The sequence below is a fragment of the Gadus morhua genome, chromosome 23, assembly GCF_902167405.1.
Source record: "Gadus morhua chromosome 23, gadMor3.0, whole genome shotgun sequence".
In the NCBI taxonomy this organism is placed as follows: Eukaryota; Metazoa; Chordata; class Actinopteri; order Gadiformes; family Gadidae; genus Gadus; species Gadus morhua.
This window is the reverse complement of record NC_044070.1, coordinates 22,463,525-22,487,202: the sequence shown is the minus strand read 5'-3', so window position 1 is coordinate 22,487,202 and position 23,678 is coordinate 22,463,525. Positions and strand designations below refer to the sequence as shown.

Below are 23,678 nucleotides of genomic sequence, written 5' to 3'. Positions count from 1 at the left end.
GAGCCAATAGCATTGCTTTTCAGCCACGTATGGATTGAGAACCTTCATTCATCATTGTGTTTAGGCCCATATACGTAGCTAAGTGTGGCTTTTTGTGTGTGTGTGAACATACGTCTATTCATTTGTGTCTGTGTATGTGTGTGTTTGTGCATACATCTATGAATTTCTGCATGTGTGTGTGTGTGTGTGTGTGTGTGTGTGTGTGTGTGTGTGTGTAAGTATGTGTGTGTTTTTGTTTGCTTGTGTGCATATGCCTATATGAATGCGTGTGTGTGTGTATGTTTATATGTGTGTTTGCTTGTGTGCACAGACCTATATTAATGTGTGTGTGTTTGTATGTGTGTAGGTGTGTTGTTGCATATGTCGATCTGAATGTGTGTGTGTGTGTGCGTGCGTGTGCGTGTGTGTGTGGATGTGTGTGTGTGTGCGCGTGGGAGAGAGCATGTGGTCTCCGTCCTCTCGTCAGTTTTGTGAACCTGATCATTTGTACGCTGCGCTCTCCTCGTGTCACACACCTGCCACCCTGCGGGTACCCTGGCACCCTCCCTGACACGACCCCCCGCCCCCACCCACCGCCGCGGCCGCGTTAGCATCGAGACCCGTCACCTGTAAAACCCGTCCCCTCCTCCCTGCCTCCTGCCCTCCCTCCCCGCTATCATCGCCGTTTGAACTCCACGCCGCCTTTCACTCACCGGCTGTCTCGCCATGGCAACGCAGATGGAGCGAGAGAGGGAGATGGAGGTAGAGATGGAGAGGGTGATGAAAAGGGAGAGGGGAGGGAGGGAGGGAGGGAGGGAGAAAGAGATGAAAGGAGTGATAGGGTAGAGAGAGAGAAACGAAGGAGAGCGGGTAAAGAGAGATGTGGAGGTGGAGAGAGAGAGAGAGAGAGAGAGAAGAGAGAGAGGAGAGGGAGAAGAGAGAGAGAGAGAGAGAGAGAGAGAGAGAGAGAGAGAGAGAGAGAGAGAGAGAGAGAGAGAGAGAGAGGGAGGGAGGGAGGGGGGGAGAGGGAGAGGGAGAGGGGGAGGGGGGGAGGGAGGAGAGAGAGAGAGATGGGTGGAGAGAGAGAGAGAGAGAGAGAGAGAGAGAGAGAGAGAGAGAGAGAGAGAGAGAGGAGAGAGAGAGAGAGAGAGAGAGAGATAGATGGAGAGAGAGAGAGAGAGACGGAGAGAGAGAGACGGAGAGAGAGAGAGAGAGAGAGAGAGATGGGTGGAGAGAGAGAGAGAGAGAGAGAGAGAGAGAGAGAGAGAGAGAGAGAGAGAGAGAGAGAGAGAGAGAGAGAGAGAGACGGGCGGATGGAGAGAGATAGGGTGGAGAGAGAGAGCGATTGAGGTGTAGACGAAGAGAGAGAGGAGAGACAGGGAGAGCGAGCGAGAGAGAGAGACGGGTGGATGGAGAGCGGGGCCCGGGGGTAAGAGAGAGAGAGAGACGGGTGGATGGAGAGCGGGGCCCGGGGGTAAGAGAGGAGTGAAGGTTGAAGCGCCAGACTCTCTCTCTCTGCTCCCGGGCGCGATATCGTGACATCTGCTCGATCCCTACCTCGCGTGTTTTTCGCACTTGAAATGCCCCTCGGGGTCGGAGTGGGAGGGAGCTCTGCCTGCCCTTGCCAACCTCCACCGGCCATGGGTGATCGCTCCCCTCCTGCCCTCCCCCCCTCCTATCAGGAAACGTGCTTGTTGGTACGTTCTCCCGTTGCTCCAGACGATGCAAATTAAAACGCTGCCCATCCGGTCAGAAATATCGGGACAAAGTTATGTTGTTTTGTGGTTTGGAATCACTTCCAGCCACTCCACTTCCCCAGTGCTGAATGAGCTGTAATTAACACCTAGGCAGGGGTCGGGGGTTGATTGGGGGGGGGGGCGGGGGGGGGGGGGGGATGGCAAAACACCACACCTGTTCGAGGTAAAGAGGGGAGGGGGGAGGGAGCTGAAGGTGGGTGAGGCGGGGGTGGCGGTGGTCGTGTTTGGCTCTCCGTCTCTGAGGGGGATGAATCAGAGGTAATTTAAAGCAGAGGGTTAGTTTTATCGTAACGTCTCACGAAAAAAAACACGCTTTTCCCTCCGTTGTGTGCTGTCATGACGACGGTGGATGGTTTAAAGTGGTGGCCGTGGCCGCCGGTTTCCGTGGCGAGCAGAAAAAGTCTCCGCCTGCAGTTGAACTTCGAAAACAATCGCTGATTGAATTGACGCAGAGTGTGCAAATAGAAAAGCTAAATAGAAACGAAGAAAACTTGCATCAATTAGCGAACACTAACCAACCGCCACTTCACAACGGTTAGACGCTACGGGAAGAAGAAAGCGAAGAGGAGAATAAACAGGCCTTTGAACGCGTGCTGCGTTACAGTGGTGAATATATGCCATTTGGGGCGGGGGGGCGGGGGGGGTGTTAGAGAATAGAGGAAAGTGTTTTGAAGTGAACATTTAGCAAGAGGAGGTGAATGCCGCAGGCTGTTCGGAGAACTCATCTGTGATAGTGAACGTGTCTCCTCTGCTCTGTGCCACCCAGCTCAGCTGTGGCCTTTAATGCCTGACACGTTAGCGCGCACACCGTATGTCGATCTCCCCCCCTTGCTCTCGTTCACCACCTCTCCCCTTTCATTCTCAGCCCCACGTGTCTCTAACTCTCTCTCCCCCTTTCTCCTTCGAACCTCTCCCTGTAAACCTGCCACCTCCATTTACCTCTCTCTCCCCCTCTCCCCCCCCCTCTCTCTCTCTCTCCCCCCCCCCCCTCTCTCTCTCTCTCTCTCTCTCTCTCTCCCTCTCTCTCTCTCTCTCTCTCTCTCTCTCTCTCTCTCTCCCCCTCTCCCCCCCCCCTCTCTCTCTCTCCCTCTCTCTCTCCCCCTCTCTCTCTCTCTCTCTCTCTCTCTCTCTCTCTCTCCCCCTCTCTCCCCCTCTCTCCCTCTCTCTCTCTCTCTCTCTCAACCTGCCGACTGCCTGTACATCCGTTCACCTTTCAAGGGAAATACATCTCCGAGAGCTCGCCGCTCCAGTACTCGAACTCTCTCCACCTCTATCCATTCCTCCTGTTCTCTCTGTTTCTCTCCCTTGGTTAACTTGTCACCCGGCTTTTGGAGCTCAATTCATCTCTCTCTCTCTCTCTCTCTCTCCCTCTCCCTCCCTCTCCCTCTCTCCCCCTCTCCCCCCCCCCTCTCCCCCTCTCTCTCCCCCTCTCCCCCCCCCCCTCTCTCTCTCTCTCTCTCTCTCTCTCTCTCTCTCTCTCTCTCTCTCTCTCTCTCTCTCTCTCTCTCTCTCTCTCTCTCTCTCTCTCTCTCTCTCTCTCTCTCTGCTTTCCCACCTTTAGTTCTTCTCCCTCCCCCAGTTACCTTGTCACCAGTTTTTGTCTGCACTCTATTCATCTATCTTACATCTCGACCCTCTCCTCCCTCCTCTCTCTCTCTCTTCTCTCTTCTCTGAATGTCTCTCCCTCTCTCTGCCTGGCAGCTCTCTCCTTCACTTCACTTCCCTGTTTGTTTCCTGCCTGGTGGTTACCTTGTCTCCAATTTCTTGGTGCTCAATTTGTCTATTTTACATCCTCTCCTTTGCTCTTTCTCTCTCACACAGACACTAATCGTGGTTCTGTTCCCAGTGATCGTGGTTCTGTGCTCCTCTACTCTCCCTCCCAGTGATCCTGGTTCTGTTGGCCTCTTCCTAACCCATCTCTGACTCTGTGCTCCTCTACTCTCCCTCCCAGTGATCCTGGTTCTGTTCGCCTCTTCCTAACCCATCTCTGACTCTGTGCTCCTCTACTCTCCCTCCCAGTGATCGTGGTTCTGTTCCGTCCTCCTAACCCATCTCTGACTCTGTGCTCCTCTACTCTCCCTCCCAGTGATCGTGGTTCTGTTCGCCGCCCTGCGGAGGCAGAGGAAGAAGGAGCCCCTGATCATCTCCAAGGAGGACGTGCGCGACAACGTGGTGAGCTACAACGACGAAGGCGGCGGCGAGGAGGACACCCAGGCCTTCGACATCGGCACGCTGCGCCACCCCGAGGCCATGGACGCCAACAAGATGAGGCGGGACATCATCCCCGAGATGCTGTTCCCGTACCGACGGTCGTCGCCGACCAAGGACCACAACGGGGACGTACGGGACTTCATCAATGGCCGCCTGCAGGACAACGACAGCGACCCCACGGCGCCGCCCTACGACTCGCTGGCCACCTACGCCTACGAGGGCAGCGGGTCGCTGGCCGAGTCCCTGAGCTCGCTGGAGTCGGGCGCCACAGAGGGAGACCAGGATTACGATTACCTCACCGGCTGGGGCCCGCCCTTCAAGAAGCTGGCAGAGATGTACGTGGCCAAGAGCCCCGATAGAGAGACTTAGGAGTGCGGTGCTGCCGGTGGTGGCTTGAGGATTCTCTATCTTGCTTTCACTTTCGCTTTAGCTTTCTCTTTCTCTTTTTCTTTCATTTTCTCTTTCGCTCCCTCTCTCCCTCTCCCTCTCCCACTCTCTCCCCCTCTCACTCCCTTTCTCTCTCTCTCTCTCTCTCTCACACAAATGCACATACTGTACACACACACACTCACACATTCCTGCCATCTGGGTGTGGATGTTTCGGAAAACGTTGGAAGCCAGAACTTGAACTTGAAGCGGAACTTTCTAAACCAATTGAGGAAAAAACTAAAGGTTTTACTCGCAGTTTTACTGTTTTTTGGTTTTTCCTTTTTGGGTCTTAAATCAGTAAAGATGCCTTTTGAATTTTAGGACATTTTGTGAATCATAGTGAGGGCAACGTGTTTTGTAACTGAGCTGAGAGATAGTAGTGTTGTATACTATCGGTGTTTAATGGCGGCAGGCTTAAGGGTTTTATTGGTGGGTAGAGATTTTTTCAGTTACTTCTTGCCCAATTACATTAGATACTGTAAATGTACAAACTGTTTTTTGATGATGGACATCCTATATACTATTTGGTATCTTCGTTTGACAAGCAATGTTCATGAATGTTCGTGGATGGTTGGTGCAGTTTAATTCGTCGAAACTGTGTACTCATGATTTCATCGTATATGTGTAATATGTAATGGGAAAAAAAGAAAGTGTATCTTTTAGGATTAAAACAAAAAACACCCTGTCATACACTGGATTCAATGCCATTTGAATGCTGAGTCATATTGTTTTATATTTATATTTTTATACTTATTTTCTTAATAAAAATGATGGGAAACTATTTTCTGGTGTGTGATGTCGCAGTGTGTTAATCACATGATAGGACATTGCCCACCCACGGTGAGTCAACCACAGATGGTCTCGGACCAAACTCTTCTGGAACATTCTCTCAAGAAAAACATCCCGAGTATTAAAGAACTCTTTAACCACCTGCTGTGAGACAAGAATACCGTAAAACTAGTGTCACTTCACTGAAACGGGGGCACAGGAGAACAACACAGGTACTGAGGATTTCAAAATAAAAGCGGTGTGTGATGTGTGCAGAAAAACGATTGTGCGCCGTCTGTACGCTTTCCTTTAATGTTTGAATTTCATGTGATTGCTCTTCACGTTGCATTTCGTATTAGAAAGATATCCCAGCCCGGCTACAAACCTTTCTGTTATTTTTTGTGCTCCCGGTTGTAATGGATCCCAGTTCGGTTTGGATATTTGGAATTGTTTGTGATTGGAATAGGAAGCGGGCACTTTGAACAGCGGCCCGCAATATCCATCGTTTCTCACCCTGATTTGTTTTACTCTCATATTTTCTTTCCTTCCGAGATTGAGCTTAACCCGTCATAATGAACACCAAATGGCTTATGATTGGTCAACGTGAAGTGGTCAGCTTCGAATTGACAAATAGTTGTGTTGTGTGTGTGTGTGTGTGCCTGAGCTTGTGCGTGTGCACGTGCGTGCGTCTGTGTGTGATAAAATGTCCCTTAACGGCTGGTTTTGGGCTTAACTTTCTTTACTCTGGTCAGCAGAATCCCATCTCCAAGACTATTCATCCATCATCTCTTCTCCTGTAAACATCTGTGATGGTGGAGAGTAAACAAGAAAACTAACTCCTGCTCTTACATACAAACCTGCCTCACTGTCGAATACCCCCCCCCCCCCCCCCCCCCCCCCTTTGCTAAAACAGATGCTTCAGGAAGAAAAAAAAAAGATGGCTGAATTAATTGTGAAGATGAGAAAAGCGTCACAGTGACTTCTTTTAACGGACTTTGGAACAAATATTGATGCCCACGAGCCGATGTCATGACTGAAGAGTTTCTTAAACATTTAACCTTTATTGAGCATTTGGTTTTCATACGGGGGATGTTTGGCCATCAATAAAAGCATCCTTACATTCTGGCCTTGGACGTGATGTTGCCTTTGGTGCACTGCAGTGTGGGAGAAGAGGAAAGGAGAAATATCTCTGTCTTTCCTTGCGGATAAGAGCGCCTGATGGATCGCTGTGTGTGCAGGGGTTCAGAGTGCAGGGAAACACAAGGAGAAGAGCCCTCGGACCCCTTCAAATTGAAATTGTCCCTATGAAGTTCAGCACCAAAACCAGAGGAGTCTACCGTTGTACCATTTCATATTATTACGGTTGTGTATAACCAACGATCACCGTTGATGAAGACAAATGATTGTAGTTCTGAATTTGCCATCTGGATCTAAATTCTCTCTATTTTTTTTTGGCCTATATTGGCAACTCATACAGTTTTTGGTCTGAAGGTTGTACTTCTACGGCCTAGTGGTATTGTGGGAAACATTGTGTCCTGTATTTCATTGTTGCGCTCCATGTCTGCATGGACCTAAAAGGGAGACTGCTCCAACAGTCATATCTTGAATCCAGTCGCCCTGGACACGCCCTGGACATGAGCTGAGACACATACTGAACGAAACCTCAACACAGAGAAAAGCCTTTCACTAGTTTCTGAAGTATCCCATTACTAAGTGATGGTCTACCACCCCAAGGAACTTGGGGTGGTAGACATCATGCCTCCTGAGAAAACACACTAAATACAGAAAGGTGTGAGTGTGTGAGTGTGTCACTCAGACAGGGATCACATTTAGGGTGTTCATCTGCCTCACACCTCGACACACCTGAAAGGGCTCCGACCTCCTGGAAACCGGAACAGGTAGGTGGAGAGGGTGAAGGGAGGGTGAGCCAAAGATGGATGGAGGATTGGAGGTACGAATGGATGAGGGGATGGAGGGATTGATGAATGGATGGGTGAATAAATGGATGGATTGATGCTAAGTGGACTGCATTTATACACCGCTTTCCTATCCAGTGGCCACTCAAAGCGCTTTACAATTTTGCCCAAAATTCACCCTTTCATGCACACATCCACTCACCGACAGCGGTGTCAACCACACAAGGCGACAGCCAGCTCGTCGGAAGCAGTCAGGGTGAGGTGTCTCGCACAGGGACACCTCGACCCTCAGCTAGGAGGAGCCGGGGATCGAACTAGAGACCTTCTGGTTACCAGCCAACCCACTCTACCTCCTGAGACTCATGGATGAACGGATGGATTGGTTAGGTTTAGGGATGTCCGATATTGGCTTTTTTGTTGATATCCGATATGCGATATTGTCCAACTCTAAATTTTCGATTCCGATATCAGCCGATACCGATGTCGATATTTGGGTTATTTTTCCTCAAACCTAATTTAGGTAACATTACATATCTCCTGTTGTGGAATTAACACAACATGCTTAATGTTATTGTGATGCCCCACTGGATGCATTCTTGAATGCAACAAGGCTTTCCAAATGTTAACATTGTCTGTGCAAAATAAGAAAAATACTTCAACTTAATTTAAGGGAAAAGTGCCATGTTTATTTTTATTTTTTTAATGGTCTCAGACAACAGTTTGGATTACACTCTCCCTGAGATAATCTTGACAATGCCCACAACAAATAGGGCAAACTTGACTTCACAAATGATAAAACATTGTACCTGAACAACTATGTGCAACATAGCAGTATGTTTCTTTAACTAAAACTCAATAACCTTAATTGAATAAATGCACAAATATGAGTCAATTACAATGTGCACTGTACTGCACAATTTTGAAAACATTTATTTGAGCTATAAAAAAAAAAAAAAAAAAAAAAAAAATCGGTTCTAAGGCAAAAAAAATCCGATACCGATATTGACAGATATTACATTTTTATGCTAATATCGGGCCGATAATATCGGTGGGCCGATAATATCGGACATCTCTAGTTAGGTTGATGAATGGATGGATGGATGACTATGTTTCAATCGCATAATTCAAGACACCGCCGTCAATGTCGTTAGCAGGCAGCTAACCAGAATCTATGTGTGTTGGCGGTGTAAATCATGCATCAAATATCACTTCTGCATCCATTTAATGAGTTTCTTCATGTCACCAATATACAGATGATGGGTTGTAAATTCTGTTTGTGAGGACACAAATATACACACAAACACACACACTCCCCCATACATTCACGCGAGCTGCAACAGCCACACGATTTATGAGAAACTGCTGAGCGGACAGTAAATCTCGGGGCTTAATTTCCATAGTAATGGTGCTGCACGGCCGTGCCACTGCACAGCGCAGCCCCCGCTGTACATTTCATTAGTCACAGTTGGCTTTCATGTTAGCAGGCTAGCATATGCTTGTATCTCCATGGCAACCCCAACTGCAAGTCACAAGACAACAGTATTATTATGTTTTGTCCCATTGTGGATATGAATAAATACGAGACAACAAGATAATGAACATGGTCAAAGACTTATCCATGTAGCATTGATGAGTCATTTTGATGCAGAAATTAACATTATATCACGCAGCATATAGTGATACTACTTATACCAGAACTTTTTGGTATAGCAGCTTCCATGTCGAAATCACAATTCAAAATTTTTCCGTAAGTGATTAACAACAAATTAAATATAGTTGCATGACAGCCCCCCCCCCCCCCCCCCCCCCCCCCCCCTCCCCCACCTCTGTCTCCTCGTTAGTGAGATTCCTGTCACCTGCATTGATTGCTCATTCTGTTCACCTGTGTTCTCTTGTTATCCGGATCCCTGGTGTCTGGCCCTCGTAATCGATTCTTTGTGCTTCTGCACGTGTTTTGTGTTTGTGTTTACCTTCTCCCATCAAAGTTTCTGTCATGTTCACCTTTCTTTGAGCGTTGTGTATCGTGTGCGTATTGTGTGTATTGTGTTACGACAGTGGCATTGTGTGCCCCCCCCCCCACCTGCATCGGCCTTGAGCAGGACGCCAACCCCCCCCCCCCCCCCCCCACCCCCCCACCCTGCTCCTTGAAGGCGTGAATCTGAAATCACCTGACACTTTGGATGCTGCATGGTTTCAAAACGCATCTGCTATGAATGAAGGGAAATTAAAAATAACAACAAAGAAAGCGAGTGCATGCTTTAGAAAGGAAACCAAAATAATGAATCTGTGAACAGGGAAATACTGAGGCATTGGGGGGGTAGAAAGGTGCTCTGTGAATTAGAAGTATCGTTCCGTACATAACTAAGTCAGCAGACTTTTCAATGATGGTCGGGAACATTTTTAGCTCTTTAATGTTTTTCATATTTTTTAATAAGATAAGCCGAACGCAAGTTATGCAACGGGCGACTTCAGCAACAAATGGGCCTGGGAAGCATTTTCTGCATCGCTATGTTTAAATCATTTTTAGATTATAGGTTTTAATAATATACAATATAATTAACTTTTAGGAAACCCATATAATTGCCGAAGCAAGCAAAGTGAAACACCTGACATTTTTTAAAATGGTCAAAAGAGAAAATTACCTCATTCCTTGCTCCATTATCTCTGTTGACTTGTTAACATTGGTAGCATTTCATCGTGTGTTTTGTAATTTCGTTTTTATACGCTTAATATTCAGAGTTGTATTCCTTTAAAAGCATTCATCGCGAGTAGCAAGGAAACCCATTGAACTCTGTGACAGTACGGGGACTTTATTAAGAAATCAGTGTTTACGCTGGCATTACTCGAGTCATTACTGTTGTATTACAACTAATCAAGCAGGATCCCTCTGCCTTCTCCGATCGCAGCCTTGGCCACTTAATCCTGCCTGATCAAAGCACCGCCAGTGTAGTGGATGAGTGTCCTTGCTAGCTCGATAGCGTAGCAACGCTTAACAGCTCAAGATGTATTTACGGGAAGGAAGAGAAATCCTGCCAAATAAATGCAACACAAGGACCATATACACAAAACCACGCACACACACACAAACACACAGACGCACACGTAGACACACACAGTCAGTCTAGGGCTGACTCTGATGCCAGGAAATTCGATCTGATTTATGGCCCTGATGTTATCCTGTTTTCCAGTGAAATGCAAGATTATGAAAGACACAGCAAGGATATTTCTTCCTCAGTGTGTAACTTTTGAGTCTCCGTATTGGAAAAACAGGCAGTTCGGAGTTTGTTTCATGGCACTATCGTTTAATTGTCAAAAGGTATTCAAGGACGCACCCTTCCTCCATCTTTCCAACGCTCTCCGCGTTTCTCCAAGGGGAAGTCCATCTCCCATTTCGGCTTCATCGACTTGCATAACGAACTCATTAAGAAACAACTTATTTGCTAACAAACCAGATCTTCAGATGTGAACCAGATATCTTATAAGTTCGCTACAGGGAAGATGGAGATGGACATAAAAAGTGGTCTCGCTCCGCCTGATGTCCAGAAGCGCCCCAATGCGGAGCCTAATCTGTAGGGAGTAGCCGAATCCTTCCCCCTTGATCCCGGATGCTCCGAGTGCTGCGGTACAGTACGCCATGCATCTGACACGGGCTTATATGATTAATTCAAAGCCAAGTAATAACCACCGGGGCATCTCCAATGAGTTTAAAGTGATGCCACTGAGCTGCCCTTGGTGACCCTACGACGTCAAAAGGCAGAAATGCATGTGGAAGCGGAAAAAAAAGATCTCTCTCTCCCCCCCCTCTCCCTCCCCCCCTCTCTCTCTCTCTCTCTCTCTCTCTCTCTCTCTCTCTCTCTCTCTCTCTCTCTCCTCTCTCTCTCTCTCTCTCTCTCTCTCTCTCTCTCATCCCCGTCTCTCTCTCTCTCTCTCTCTCTCTCATCCCGGGCTCAAGCAGCGTCAGGGGAATCTTCATTCCTCTTCCTCCTCCTCCTCCTCTTCCTCTCCCTCCTCCACCGCTCCACTTGTGACTTCCTGATTAGGGCTTAAGCAGAGCGCGTGGCCGTGTGATGTGTGAGAGGCATTTGCATGTCACTTGGAATAATACATGACAGACTCCCCCCCCCCCCCCCCCCCCCCCCCCCCCCCCCCAACCCACGACGGGCACCCACTTTTTGCTGCGGCTTTTCCCTAGTTCAAATGGAGCCCCATAAAAGTGTGGTGGCGCGGGGGGGGGAAAGAAGTGCTGATCTTTCTCTTTGTAGGACAAGTTGCCGATTGTAACTAATGTGCCCGCAGCCATTGTAGGCATTTTTATAGCTTGTAAAGTCAGACGCTTGCATCGCATTCCCCCTTTTCTTTATACCGCAGTATTTGCTTGGTCACAGTTTTTTTTTTCTTTCCTCCGGTACCGGTGAATATCGCTTTGTGTGTTGGCGTGTGCGCGTGGGAATGTGCGTGTTCCCGTGGGTTTGTGAACAACAGTTGTGAACGTGTGTGTGTGTGTGTGTGTCGGTGTGTGTGTGTAGACCTTTACAGGGGCGTGAAAACCGATGCACTTTGATTATTAAGTGTAATTGATGCATGTCATGAAGTCGCCTCCCTCAGCATTCCTAAGCAAAAATGGTTCCTCTGCTTAAAACAGTCCGTCACTTCAGCACAAACTCAGAGGGCTGCGTTCCAGAACTTTTTCCTTTGTTCCCCATCCTATTCCTCGTTCACTTTACCCTTGAGGAGATGAGCAGTTAGCGGACGCGCAGGAGAGAGAGGAGAGAAGGAGCGGTATGGAAATGAGACAGCAGAGCTGCCTCCACATCATTCAAACGTAACGTCTATTGCTGAGGATCTGGGCCAACCATAACCTTGATACCTGCTTAAAAATCTCAGAGCCATTTCCTTTGAAGGAAATACGGATGCACGGCAGGAGTCGAGGAAGAGAGACCGACATATAGGATGCAAGGGCAGGGACTCAACTATTGGAATGCGGCCCGCTTTGTGTGCACTTACACCTATCAGATCTTGGAGGAGGATGCCAGATTGCAGCTTAACTTCAACACCACTGTTTTAGGACGCTTCAGGATGTTGTATAATAGTTTGTAGCCCACCGGGCTGAGTCCAGGATCTTGAATAGAGCCGTGATTCATAAAACATGGTGTATTTTAATGCCTTTCTTGTGCTGGAAAGAAAAGACCTAGAGAGTCCTTCCACGCAGTTCTTTTTCCCGTCTTCCTAATCAATAATGCAGGTAAAATGGCACGATGTGAAGCAGCCATAGCAGGCGGAGCAAGCACCTCCGGCAAATTTGTTCTTTTTTACCGTCTTTTCATTCATTTCCCTGGCGACGAGAACCCAAAATACCCCCTTCCGTTCCTAACCCTTTCTCTACCCTGCTCTTTATTCAGCCTTTTCTTGGAACATATACAGTACGCTCCCGTACCGCGAGAGTTATCCTTCCCCGGATACGAAGCTATGGGCGACTGTCACGTAAGGTTAACAACCGGGAGGTAATTTAGTAACCGAGAAAATGGTTCCCAATTAACTTTTTATTCCAACGCTTATAAATGTTAATGAGAAGCACATTTTGCACGTGCTTTACGCCCCGATTTACAGTCTCTGTGTTTCCTAGAAAGGTCACTTTCTCTTTAAAACATTGGTATTGGTTTTAAACATTGAAACTGTCCATTGAAGTCTGGGTCCCCCCATTGTGTTATATCACCTAAATGCAGTATTTCTTCGGAGATGAGGTGACCTTTACTACCAACAGCCATCCCTGGGCCACTATGGCCACTTTGTAGAAATATATCACACAATGTGAACAGAGTCCCTGAAGTAAAAACGTTAACAGAAGCCTGAAGAGAAAACATTAACAGAACCCTAAAGTACAAGTGGTATAAGTAAGTATGAAGGAGGGGGGACCTGTTTCCCCCATGTTTATGTCCAACACCGACCTTGTGAAACTTTTTTAAAGCCAATACTGTTGTTGTATATGGGTGATATGAAACGAACCGCACATCGTAGCGTGCAATATAAAAGCCTGAGAAGCTTTTTTTGGCCACGTCTGTCTGACATTGCCATCAACATCCACCTGCTGCACAGAAGGAGCTCCAGACATCCACCCACACCGGGCAGTTGTGCTATAGGTTTCTGACCCTCTTAACCCTCTCTCGGAGGGCTGCCATCAACATCACCCGCACCGATGGAGCTCTCCACTCATCCACACGCCGTGGCGTTGTACGATAAGTGTCAACAGAGCTTAACCCTCGCTTGGACGTTGACATCGACGGATCGCGAACAGAGCTCCACACATTCAGGTTCAGCACGCTGACGGTGTCGTCGTTACAGAAACCGAAAGTAAACCAGAAGCAGAACCCTAAAGTAAACCAGCGACACACGCCTAAAATAGCCGAGCAACAGAAAGCAAAAGTAAACCAGCGACAGAAACTGAAATTAAACAAGCAACAGAAGCATAAAGCAAAAATGTTAACAGAAGCCTTAAAGGTCCCATGACATGCCACCAGGTGTGGTGTGATTAGCCGTAACAAGCCGTTTTGGAAATCTGCCACTTATGACATCACAGGTGGGCTTGTCCATCTAGATGTGCAGATAGATGAACAGCGTTTGCTACAGTCCACTGGGTAGGCTGGTAGAATGATCTATCCAGGCTTTCCAATGGCTTGTAACGGCTAATCACACCACACCTGGTGGCATCTCATGGGACATTTAAGTAAGAACATGAACAGAGCTAAACAGAACAAAATTTTAAACACTTACATCATTCAAAAGTAAGAGAGGCTCAACCTAACCTAACCTAAAAACCTTGACAGTTTTCCAGTCGAAAGCAACTTGCTGCTGACTTGGAATACACTTTTAAAAGTAATTTTATCGCAGTGTTATCGACCATCGAGGCAGGCAGGGGCAGCGCTGGGGATACTGTGGGGGTACCTGGGTGGAGGGGGTGTTTGTGATGATAAGCAGCTTGTCTGCTACACCCATGTCACCTTGGTTTGATCGCGTCGGACTGAATTTATGCCAGATCACACTCCAGAGAGGCCGTGGAGGCTTTACCGCGAATCATTGAGTTTAGAATTTTCCTTTGGTGCCGGGTAATTTCTGAGGCCCCCCAGCGTCCACGTAGGGCCGGCGTCTTAGTAATAGCTAGGCGGCTAATATTCTCTCTCTCCCTTACTCTCCCTCTCTCTCCCCCTTTTTTAATGCGCTCTCTCCCCCTTTTTTTACTGCGCTCTCTCTGTCATTCTTTATGTCTCTATGTCTTTGGCTTTCGGTACGTAGGTTTAAACGAAGCCTCCAAAGTCTCTTTTATTCAATGACCTCTGCCTCACCTTAAAAGTGGACAAAAAAGTGATAGGTTCCCAGAATCCTAACGATGGTCGTTCTGTCAATAGAAAACGTAATGACCGATAATAGATATGACTCATGGAACTGTCATCTCGCAGGTACTGATGATGTATCTGTCTTTCTACTTTCACTTTCTACTGTCACTATCACATGACCTCTGTGTTTGTTCTGATTGGGTACGTAACGGCCACCGCTTTTCACCTTGTTGATAAAACACCCCCCTTCATCAAGGTCAGATTAATTACATTCTCCAAATTGCTAATTTGTGTTGCTGTGTGTGCGGTGAGTGTTTTTGTGTGTGCTCTTGTGTGTGTGTTTACACGTGTGTGTGTGTGTGTGTGTGTGTGTGTGTGTGTGTGTGTGTGTGTGTGTGTGTGTGTGTGTGTGTGTGTGTGTGTGTGTGTGAATATTTATGCATGTGTGTGTAGGTGTGTCTGTGTGTGTGTGGGGGTGCAGGTGTGTGTGTATGCACGTGTTTTTGTTGCATGTGGGCATGAGTGTGCCTGTGCACGTGTGTGTTTCTGTGTGTGTCTCTGGGTGTGTGTGTGTGTTTGTGTGTATCTGTCAGTGTGCGTACCTCACCTGTTCTATCACAGAAGCGATCTCGTACCAGCCAATCAAAAGCTGGACAGTCTCCCGCATTCCATGGCAAAAGAACACCACCAAACGTGCTCCACAATATTGTCATTTGGAAAACGGTTCGAGCACAATTACCCTGTTGCTGGGAGCAGCAGGAGTCCAGCAACACCGCCGTGGAGCTCTGAAACCCTGCAGTACCAGGTGAATAGCAATGCATTATTCTTTTGCAGTCATTTGTGCACATACCTCTGAGAGATGAGAAGATCAATGCTGGATCAATGGGTATAGGTCACCGCATATAGAGTATGTGCATCAGAACCTATACAAACCACACGCTAATCACCACAACACCTTGCATCCTCTGTTTTGATCTGTTGTGGCCTGAAAGGAACTGCTGCGAGTTACACCCACCGAGACAGAAAATTGTTGCTCAGAACCACTCGTTGAAAAACTCCCCGAAAATGATCTCTCTCCATCGCTGCGGCAGAGGTATTCTCTCTCTCTCTCTCTCTCTCTCTCTCTCTCTCTCTCTCTCTCTCTCTCTCTCTCTCTCTCTCTCTCTCTCTCTCTCTCTCTCTCTCTCTCTCTCTCTCTCTCTCTCTCTCTCTCTCTCTCTCTCTCTCTCTCTCTCTCTCTCTCTCTCTCCACCCAGGTAAGGATGAAAAAAAAAAAGCTTTCATAGAGTTAACCAAATGACAGCTGCCTAAGGGGTCTTTCTAAACGGCACTCTACACCCTTCCTCGTATTTTTCATACCTTCCTTCTCCCCCCCAACCCCCCCGCCCCCACCTTCCTTACTATTAATCTGGAAGCTTCTTTTCAATGCAGGAGATGATTTCCCCTCCGCCAACAGCGGTGGCGGTGCCTCGTTGTCACTGGCGACGTGAATTGAACATTAAAGACAGGAAGCCTTTCCCCGGAGGAAGAGCAAATTACCTCGGCGCAAATTCCGTGTGAGAGAATGCATCAATGGCGCGGCATTCTCCCTTGGTTTGTTATAATTACACACAAAAGAAAGTTATGAATAGGAGGCTAAATGACCAAACAGTCCTTCCGTTTTCCAAAGCCCATCTGGATAATTTTCTTGGAGGGAAACATAATCGTTGTTAGAGATGGCTGCCATCTTTGTTGTGGCCATCGCAGTTTGCACGCGCTCTCTGGATCACTCACGTACACGAGCGCACACACGCAAACAGAGACACACAAACACACACATGCAAATATGCGTGGGGGCATACACACACACACACACGCACACACACACAAACACAGGTGATTTTCTTGGTGCCGAGTATGTCTTTTGTAAACATGAACATTTTGAAGAGCATAATGGCCCCTCCACAAATGCACTTGCTGTCATGGTCCGCCCCTGGTTTTTCCGTTCACCTGCCTGCTACCCTGATCTCCCCTAATAAACCCAACCACCTTCACCTGTGCTCCCCCTATAACAGTCTTCTCCTTTCACTCAGTCCTTGCAAGATTGTCCCTTGTTTCATTCAGAGCTTTCCCGCAACTCCCGATTGACTTTGTCAACTCCACTCTGCCTGTTAACGAACCCTCGCCTGTCTGACCTCCTGCCTGCCGTCCAGTCCCTGTCGGTCTGTCTACTCTCCAGTTCCCGACTCCCGATCTGCTCTTCTGCACTCCCGTTGCCGACTCCTCGCCTGCTGACCCACCAACGACTCCCTGCCCACCTATCGGTGTCTATACTGTCTGCTCTCTGCCTGCCCGAACCAGAATAAATCCTTGAAACGGTCCTGGAACTGTCGTCTGTCTGTGCACTTGGGATCTGCCTAACCCCCCCAGCAAAATCTGGCCAAGAACGGACCCAGCCCAGAAGGACGACCGTATGTCCCGGGTGGAGAACATGCTGCAGCAAGTGATGGCCGCTACCAGGGCCGCCACAGATCAGGGACAGCAAGACCTGGCACAAGTCTGCCAGGAATTGGCAAACGTCCAGGCTAGCGCCACCGCCCCACCGCCCCCAACGAAACTCCCCTCTGCCCCGTGAGCCTAATGTGGGGGCCCCCGAACGTTAAGATGGCGACCCTACCACCTGCAACGCCTTCCTGTGCAATTTTTCAATAATATTCTCCCTTCAGCCGCTCACCTTCGCCTCCGAAGAAGCTTGGGTGTCTTACACCCTAAATCATCTCTCCGGACGGGGGCGTCTTTGGGGGACCCCCGCCTGCCGCTCCTTCCGCAACTTTGCCGAAGAGCTTAGGAGAATCTTCGGAACCGGTCCTCTGGGAGCCGAGGCCGGACGAGAATTGTTGGCCCTGACCCAGGGAAGCCGTTCTGTCTCGGACTACGCTATCGAGTTCAGCACCAGGACCCCCATGTGTGATTGGAACCCGGCCGCCCTCCGTGATGTCTTCCAACAAGGGCTGGCTGGGTACATCAAGGATGAGCTCGTTGCCCACGACCCACCATCTTCACTGGAAGCCCTGATCGAGCTCACTACCCGCCTCGACCTCCGAATCCAGGCTCAAAGGAGGGAGAGACTGAGGTCTAGGTCCTCAGTCTACTGAGGTCCAACCACGCAGCCCTTCCCGCCCTTGGTCCCCAGTAATCCCGCCTGCCTTCCGCTGACCCCAACCGCTCCCTGGAGGTTGGGGGATCCGGAGCCCATGCAGGTGGGTCGCACCCATCTTTCCCCGGAGGAGTAGGAGTGAAGACGGAGGCAGAATCTCTGTTTTTTACTGCGGAGAACACTTCGCTGATCGATGCCCGGTAAAAGCCAGAGCTCACCAGTAACCAGAGGCATACTGATGTGCTCCGTCGCAGACTCTGCCTCTCCGGTGAGCTCCTCTTGCCTTCTGGTTCCTATCCCATTACCGCCCTCGTCGACTCAGGGGCCGACGAGAGCATCATGGATCGGTCCCTTGCCCTTCGGCTGGGACTCCACCCTGAGAAACTACCGTCGCCGATCTCTGCCCGAGCCCTGGATGGACACGTGTTTGGAAGGGTAACTTCCCGAACCAATCCTGTGCACATGCTCCTACCTGGGGGGTCACAGGGAGACCATCCGGTTCATCCTTCTGCCTACCCCAAGCCAACCTGTCATCCTGGGTCACTCCTGGCTTCGTAGGCACAACCCCAATATTGACTGCTCTACCTGTTCCATCCGGGAGTGGGGAGTGACCTGTCTGCATTCCTGCCTTGAGACGTAATCACCGTCGCCTTCCCCCCTCGCTCCTACTCCAGCCTCAGACATCCACGGGGTCCCTGCAGTCTACCATGACCTGAGGGACATCTTCAATAAGGCTAAGGCTACCACCCTGCCTCCTCACCGTCCCTATGATTGAGCCATTGATCTCCTTCCTGGCACTTCATCCCCCAAGGGACGTTTGTACTCCCTCTCCGCCCCCGAGCGACAAGCCATGGAGGAGTACATCTGGTCCTCCTTAGCAGCGGGGATTATCCGACCCTCTTCGTCACCCGCTGGGGCAGGTTTCTTCTTTGTGGGCAAGAAGGACAAGTCCCTACGGCCCTGCATCGATAACCGAGGTCTGAACAACATCACAGTAAAGAACCGTTACCCCCTTCCACTACTCTCCTTTGCCTTCGAGACGCTCCAACGGTGTTCTCCAAGCTCGACCTTAGAAATGCTTACCATCTGGTTCGCATCCGAGACGAGTGGAAGACGGCCTTCAACACCCCTGCAGGTCTTAACGAGTACCTGGTGATACCCTTCGGTTTGACCAACGCCCCGGCAGTCTTCCAAGCGCTCGTCAATGACCTTCTGCGGGACATGTTAAATAAGTTAGACTTCGTCTATCTGGACGACATCCTGATCTTCTCCTGCAACCTAGAGGAACACGTCACCCACGTCCAGTCGGTTCTCCACCGCCTCCTAGACAACTCCCTGTAGGTGAAGGCGGAGAAGTGTTCCATGCACCCTCTGTCTCCTTCCTGGGATACATCATAGCAAAGGACAACCTGCGGATGGATCCTGCAAGGTCTCTGCTGCCCCCCCGGAAACACGCAAGCAGCTGCAGCGTTTCTTGGGGTTCGCCAACTTCTACCGGCGCTTCATCAGAGGCTTCAGCTCCATCACATCCCCCCTCTCGGCCCTCACCTCACCCAGGGCCCCCTTCCGTTGTGATCTGCCCCTTCAAGTGGAAAGTCGCAAGCTGGCCCCCAAGTTCATAGGACCATTTCCCATAACCCGCATCATAAACCCAGAGGCGGCACGCCATCAGCTTCCTCGTTCCATGAGGATCAACCCAACTTTCCATGTCTCCATGGTCAAACCCGTCCAGGAAAGTCCTCTGGCTCCTCCCGTTCCGCCCCCTCCTCCCCCTCAGCTCGTCGACGGAGGTCCGGTGTTTACTGTCCGGCGTCTCCTCCGCTCCCGCCGCCGTGGACGTGGGGTCCAGTATCTGGTGGACTGGGAGGGGTATGGTGCGGAAGAGCTCTCCTGGATCCCGGCTCGCTTCATCATGGACTTCCGTCTCATCTCTGACTTCCACCGGTCCCATCCTGACCAACCTGCCCCGTCCTCTCGTCCGCCCGCTACGGTTCCATCTGCGGCTGGTTCTTCTGATCTCCCGAGGAGAAGGCACACAGATGTCGCTTCCTCCTCGTCTACGGAGGACGCAATCTCCGATGCCTCTGAGGAATTCTAACCCTCCTCCCCCTCCACCCTCCCTGTTCGATCTAGGACGTCTGGAGTCCGCCCCTGGTTTTCCCGTTCACCTGCCTGCCACCCTGATCTCCCCTAATAAACCCAACCACCTTCACCTGTGCTCCCCCTGTAACAGCCCTCTCCTCTCACTCAGTCCTTGCCAGATTGTCCCTTGTTTCATTCAGAGCTTTCCCGCAACTCCCGATTGACTTGGTCTACTCCACTCTGCCTGTTAACGAACCCTCGCCTGTCTGACCTCCTGCCTGCCTTCCAGTCCCTGTCGGCCTGTCCTCTCTCCTCTGTCCCCATCTCCTGATCCACCTTCCTGACTTCCTGTTATCGACCCTTCGTCTGACTGACCTCCCGCCCGACGTCGAGTCCTTGGCGGTCTGTCTGCTCTCCAGTTCCCGACTCCCGATCTGCTCTTCTGCCCTCCCGTTGCCGACCCCTCGCCTGCTGACCCACCGACGATTCCCTGCCCACCTGTTGGTGACTTTACTGTCTGCTCTCAGCCTGCCCAATCCTGTACCAGAATAAATCCTTGAAACTGTCCTACAACTGTCATCTGTCTGTGCACTTGGGTTCTTCCTAACCCCCCCGTCATTTGCGCAGATGGTACTAGGGACGGGGGGGATATGACCCCCTCAGATTCATAGTGACCCCCCCACTGTCCCTACAAAAGGCGACAAACATCGCCGGTTAAACGGAGGCTTCCCCCTCTAGAAATGTCACTGGAACATGTCTTACAAACGCATATGCATATGCTGATCTTTCTCCGAGACAGTGATATACTCCAACGACCAACCGTTTCTTTCACTTTTATTTGTAAACAAACCACAAGTGCGCGAGGGCGGCTTATTTTTTTTCTGTCGTATCACTCCGCAAGCGTCCCCGGTTGCTAAGCGACGTCAACGTCTTTGGCGACTATTTCTCAGCTGATCAACACTATGAATTCTGGTAATAAATTGTAAAAAGACACACTGTGTGAAGTTATTTTTTTGTAGTTTCCATATGCTAAAGATGTGTCTAGTTCACCGTAATGCAGGTTGTGTTCAGTAAAATAAATAGCTGTTTTCGGCGCATGTAGGCCTATCTGCCAACGTTGAAATAATTTTGATGTTGAATGTCCAAGAGACTGGACAGACTGGACAGACAAAAAGAAAAAAAAAATTGCCCAGCAGTATGTTCAGGGTAATGAAAGGAGGAGAGATGTTTTTGGGTCCTTCAGTGAGTCTGCTTAGACGGTCAATTTGTTTGGCTTTTCGTTCATTGTTGTAAATATGTGGTTGTTTACACTTCTGCGTGTATGCACAAATGTTTAATGATTTGTTATTTTGCATAAGGCATGAAGTTTCTGTGGGTGATTGGCATTCCAGACAAATAACAGTTTCATCATATATGGCTAGTGTTGATCAAGTAGGCCTTTGTTTAACAATGTTCACTGTGGTTTATCCATGATTTCAAATAAGAATTCTCCAATTGCTTTTTTAGTGCAAACCATTGGCTCATAGGCTATTACGAAAGTAACTACTTGAGAGCTAGTAAAAGCCCAAATTACACAAAAATAACTTATTGAGTTGAAATCATTTGCTGACAGCTTTTTCCCCCCCAGTTAAAAAATCCAATCTGCGCCCCTGCCCCCCGTTACACTTGCGATAATTCTCCCTGACTGCCACTTCCATTCCCTAGTAGTCCTTGTTACATCAATTATAATATTTTCACAGGGTCAACCAATAGACAATATTTACTCGGAAATTATTCATTTTGAACCCGTTCTGAAGGTCTCCACGCTGAGAAGAAGTAGGTTTGTTTACTTCAGTGTAGACTTGGTCGCATTTGGCTCGAAATTAATTCATTGTGTCCATGGAAAATCCTCCTTGTAGCTTCTATTCCATGATCATTGAGTTCCAGGAAGTGGACAATACCTACTCCAGGGCTATTTCATTTGAAAGTGCAGGAAATTCTCAGAACTGATACAAACAAATCAATACCCATTAGTTAAAGCCATTTAAAAAAAATCTATTAATCCAAGGAGGAACTTATTTTAATAAACTCTATTTAGGGTCTCTGTCTCTTTGTACACTGTTGATGTAGTGCTCTAAGGCGATCAAAGCTCTCATTAAATGTGGACATCTGGTAGACATCTCTCATAGAACATACAAGAGACTCAGTGCTTCCTATACATTACTACCGTCCTACGCTACTATGCTCTCATCTCCCCCATAAGCCTCCGCTAACAGCAGTGTCTGCCAAGTCTCAAAAGATAAATGATGTAAAGAAGTTCAGAGGGTCTGCTGCTCATCACTTGTTTGTTAACCAGGGCATCAGGTTTGAACAATGTTGTGTGCGCGAGTAGATGCACAGACATATGCACACAATGCTGGGCAGAGGGGAATGGGGTTTGAACAATGCTCAGTCCTAGCAATGGTCCACGGGCCAAAAAGGGTTGAGAACCAATACACTACAGGGTCCCAAGAGAACACTTCTTATTCTTGGCAATATCGCCGGCGATTACAATGGCCCAGTTTCACCACTGCAGACGATACACAGCTGTATGTTGTAGAACAGATGTCTCAAACCACTTTATTCCCTAAACAACTTTCCTCAGCTTAACAATAGATCTCTCTCGCTCTCTCTTGCGCGCTCTCTCTCTCCCTCCCTCTCCCTCTCTCTCTCTCTCCCTCCCTCTCCCTCTCTCTCTCTCTCTCTCTGAAATTACACAATGGAGAATCTTATTATGAATTACCCACAACTTTTAGGTTCACTGCCAGAAACTGTTTTTTTGGCGAGGACTCGTCTCTAGAGATATATATCCAAAATGAGTTTGTGGACGTGCAAACGTTTTCGTTGCCAAAATACCTTCCTAATATAGTCAAGGCTTGGTCCGCAGCTGCACATTTGGAGAACGTCTTACGAGCCTTTGTCTCATCTCGCCCACATTCATAATGCTGCCGCAAGCTTTCAAACAATGTGAAAGACTGGGCTATAACCGCCATTTTAGCTTCTTTCACACTGTCTGGCTGTCACTTTAAGGGTTGACACTGAAATGATTTCAATAAGCCGAGGCCATACATCTCATCTGCTATATTATAATGGGAGAGAGGCTGTTATCCAAAGAGGTCTTGGGTTAGTTTGGCTGCAATGTGCATTTCTTACCTTTGACCCTTAACTCATCTATCTAGTCAGGGATCGCTCTCGGTCTAGCTTTCAAGGTCTAAATACTCAGAAGACATCTTTAAAGACAAATCTATGGGTCTTTCCGATGTGGTTTCGGGTACCATCTATTCGTTTTACTGATTATTTTTGCTTTACACAATTTTGGATAGTGCAATGGCTTTATGATGGAGATGAAGCATGTCATGCTGTTATTTTACAGACAATTACTGTGTCAGAACAATTGAATGCTGAATCGTCACTTGTCCCCCGTTTCTCCCATTCTCGTTTGACTCCACTCCGCATTCACCATCGGCTGCAGCTCATCTCAAAGCAGTTCATGTCTGCAGTCACGCCACAGACACGTGACATAAAGAGAACCCACATCTCTTTACTTGGTATTTGGCTCCACCTAGTGGACACATCGACTCCCAACGCATAAAGTCCCATATAGGTATAGTGTGTAATGGTTTTCATCTCCCGTGCTGTAAATGCCTGCGATCCTTTTTGAAGCAGCTGCAGAATTCGGTGGCAGAGGCCCACCATACCAAGTTCCCTGCATAAAAACTTTCATGGACGGCTAGCCCTTTCTCAATATGAACCTTGTCAAATAAAAGACAAAACCAAAAGGGTATTTGAATCCAAAAATGCAATGTGTGGGGTAAAACATAGACCTCCCGCCTACAAGCAAGAGCGTCCCTGCAGTATTTGCCAAGGTGTGGTGTCGAAAAGAAAATCATATTAATATTTCACTTCATAACACAAAACCCCAAACCATCAGTAAACCAACTGGTGTGGTTTAATTAGGCCAAGCCAACCATACGCTACAAGGGGGAGCTATGATTCACAGTCCCTTGTTTCATTAACTTAATTAAACACGTTGCCTTTTAATATCTCGTATTGC

General features: G+C 48.5%; 1 protein-coding gene across 3 annotated transcripts in view; it reads left to right on the top strand.

The window, feature by feature from the left end:
• The window catches only part of cdh10a (cadherin 10, type 2a (T2-cadherin)), a 40,503-nt gene extending 35,346 nt beyond the window's left edge, over positions 1-5,157 (top strand). For all 3 annotated transcript variants that reach the window (XM_030349517.1, XM_030349519.1, XM_030349518.1), the window contains exon 12: positions 3,823-5,157. In XM_030349517.1, the coding sequence (XP_030205377.1) occupies positions 3,823-4,316 (494 nt within the window). In that variant the 3' untranslated portion in view covers positions 4,317-5,157. The remainder of the gene's footprint in view (positions 1-3,822) is intronic.
• Positions 5,158-23,678: the final 18,521 nt, after the last annotated feature.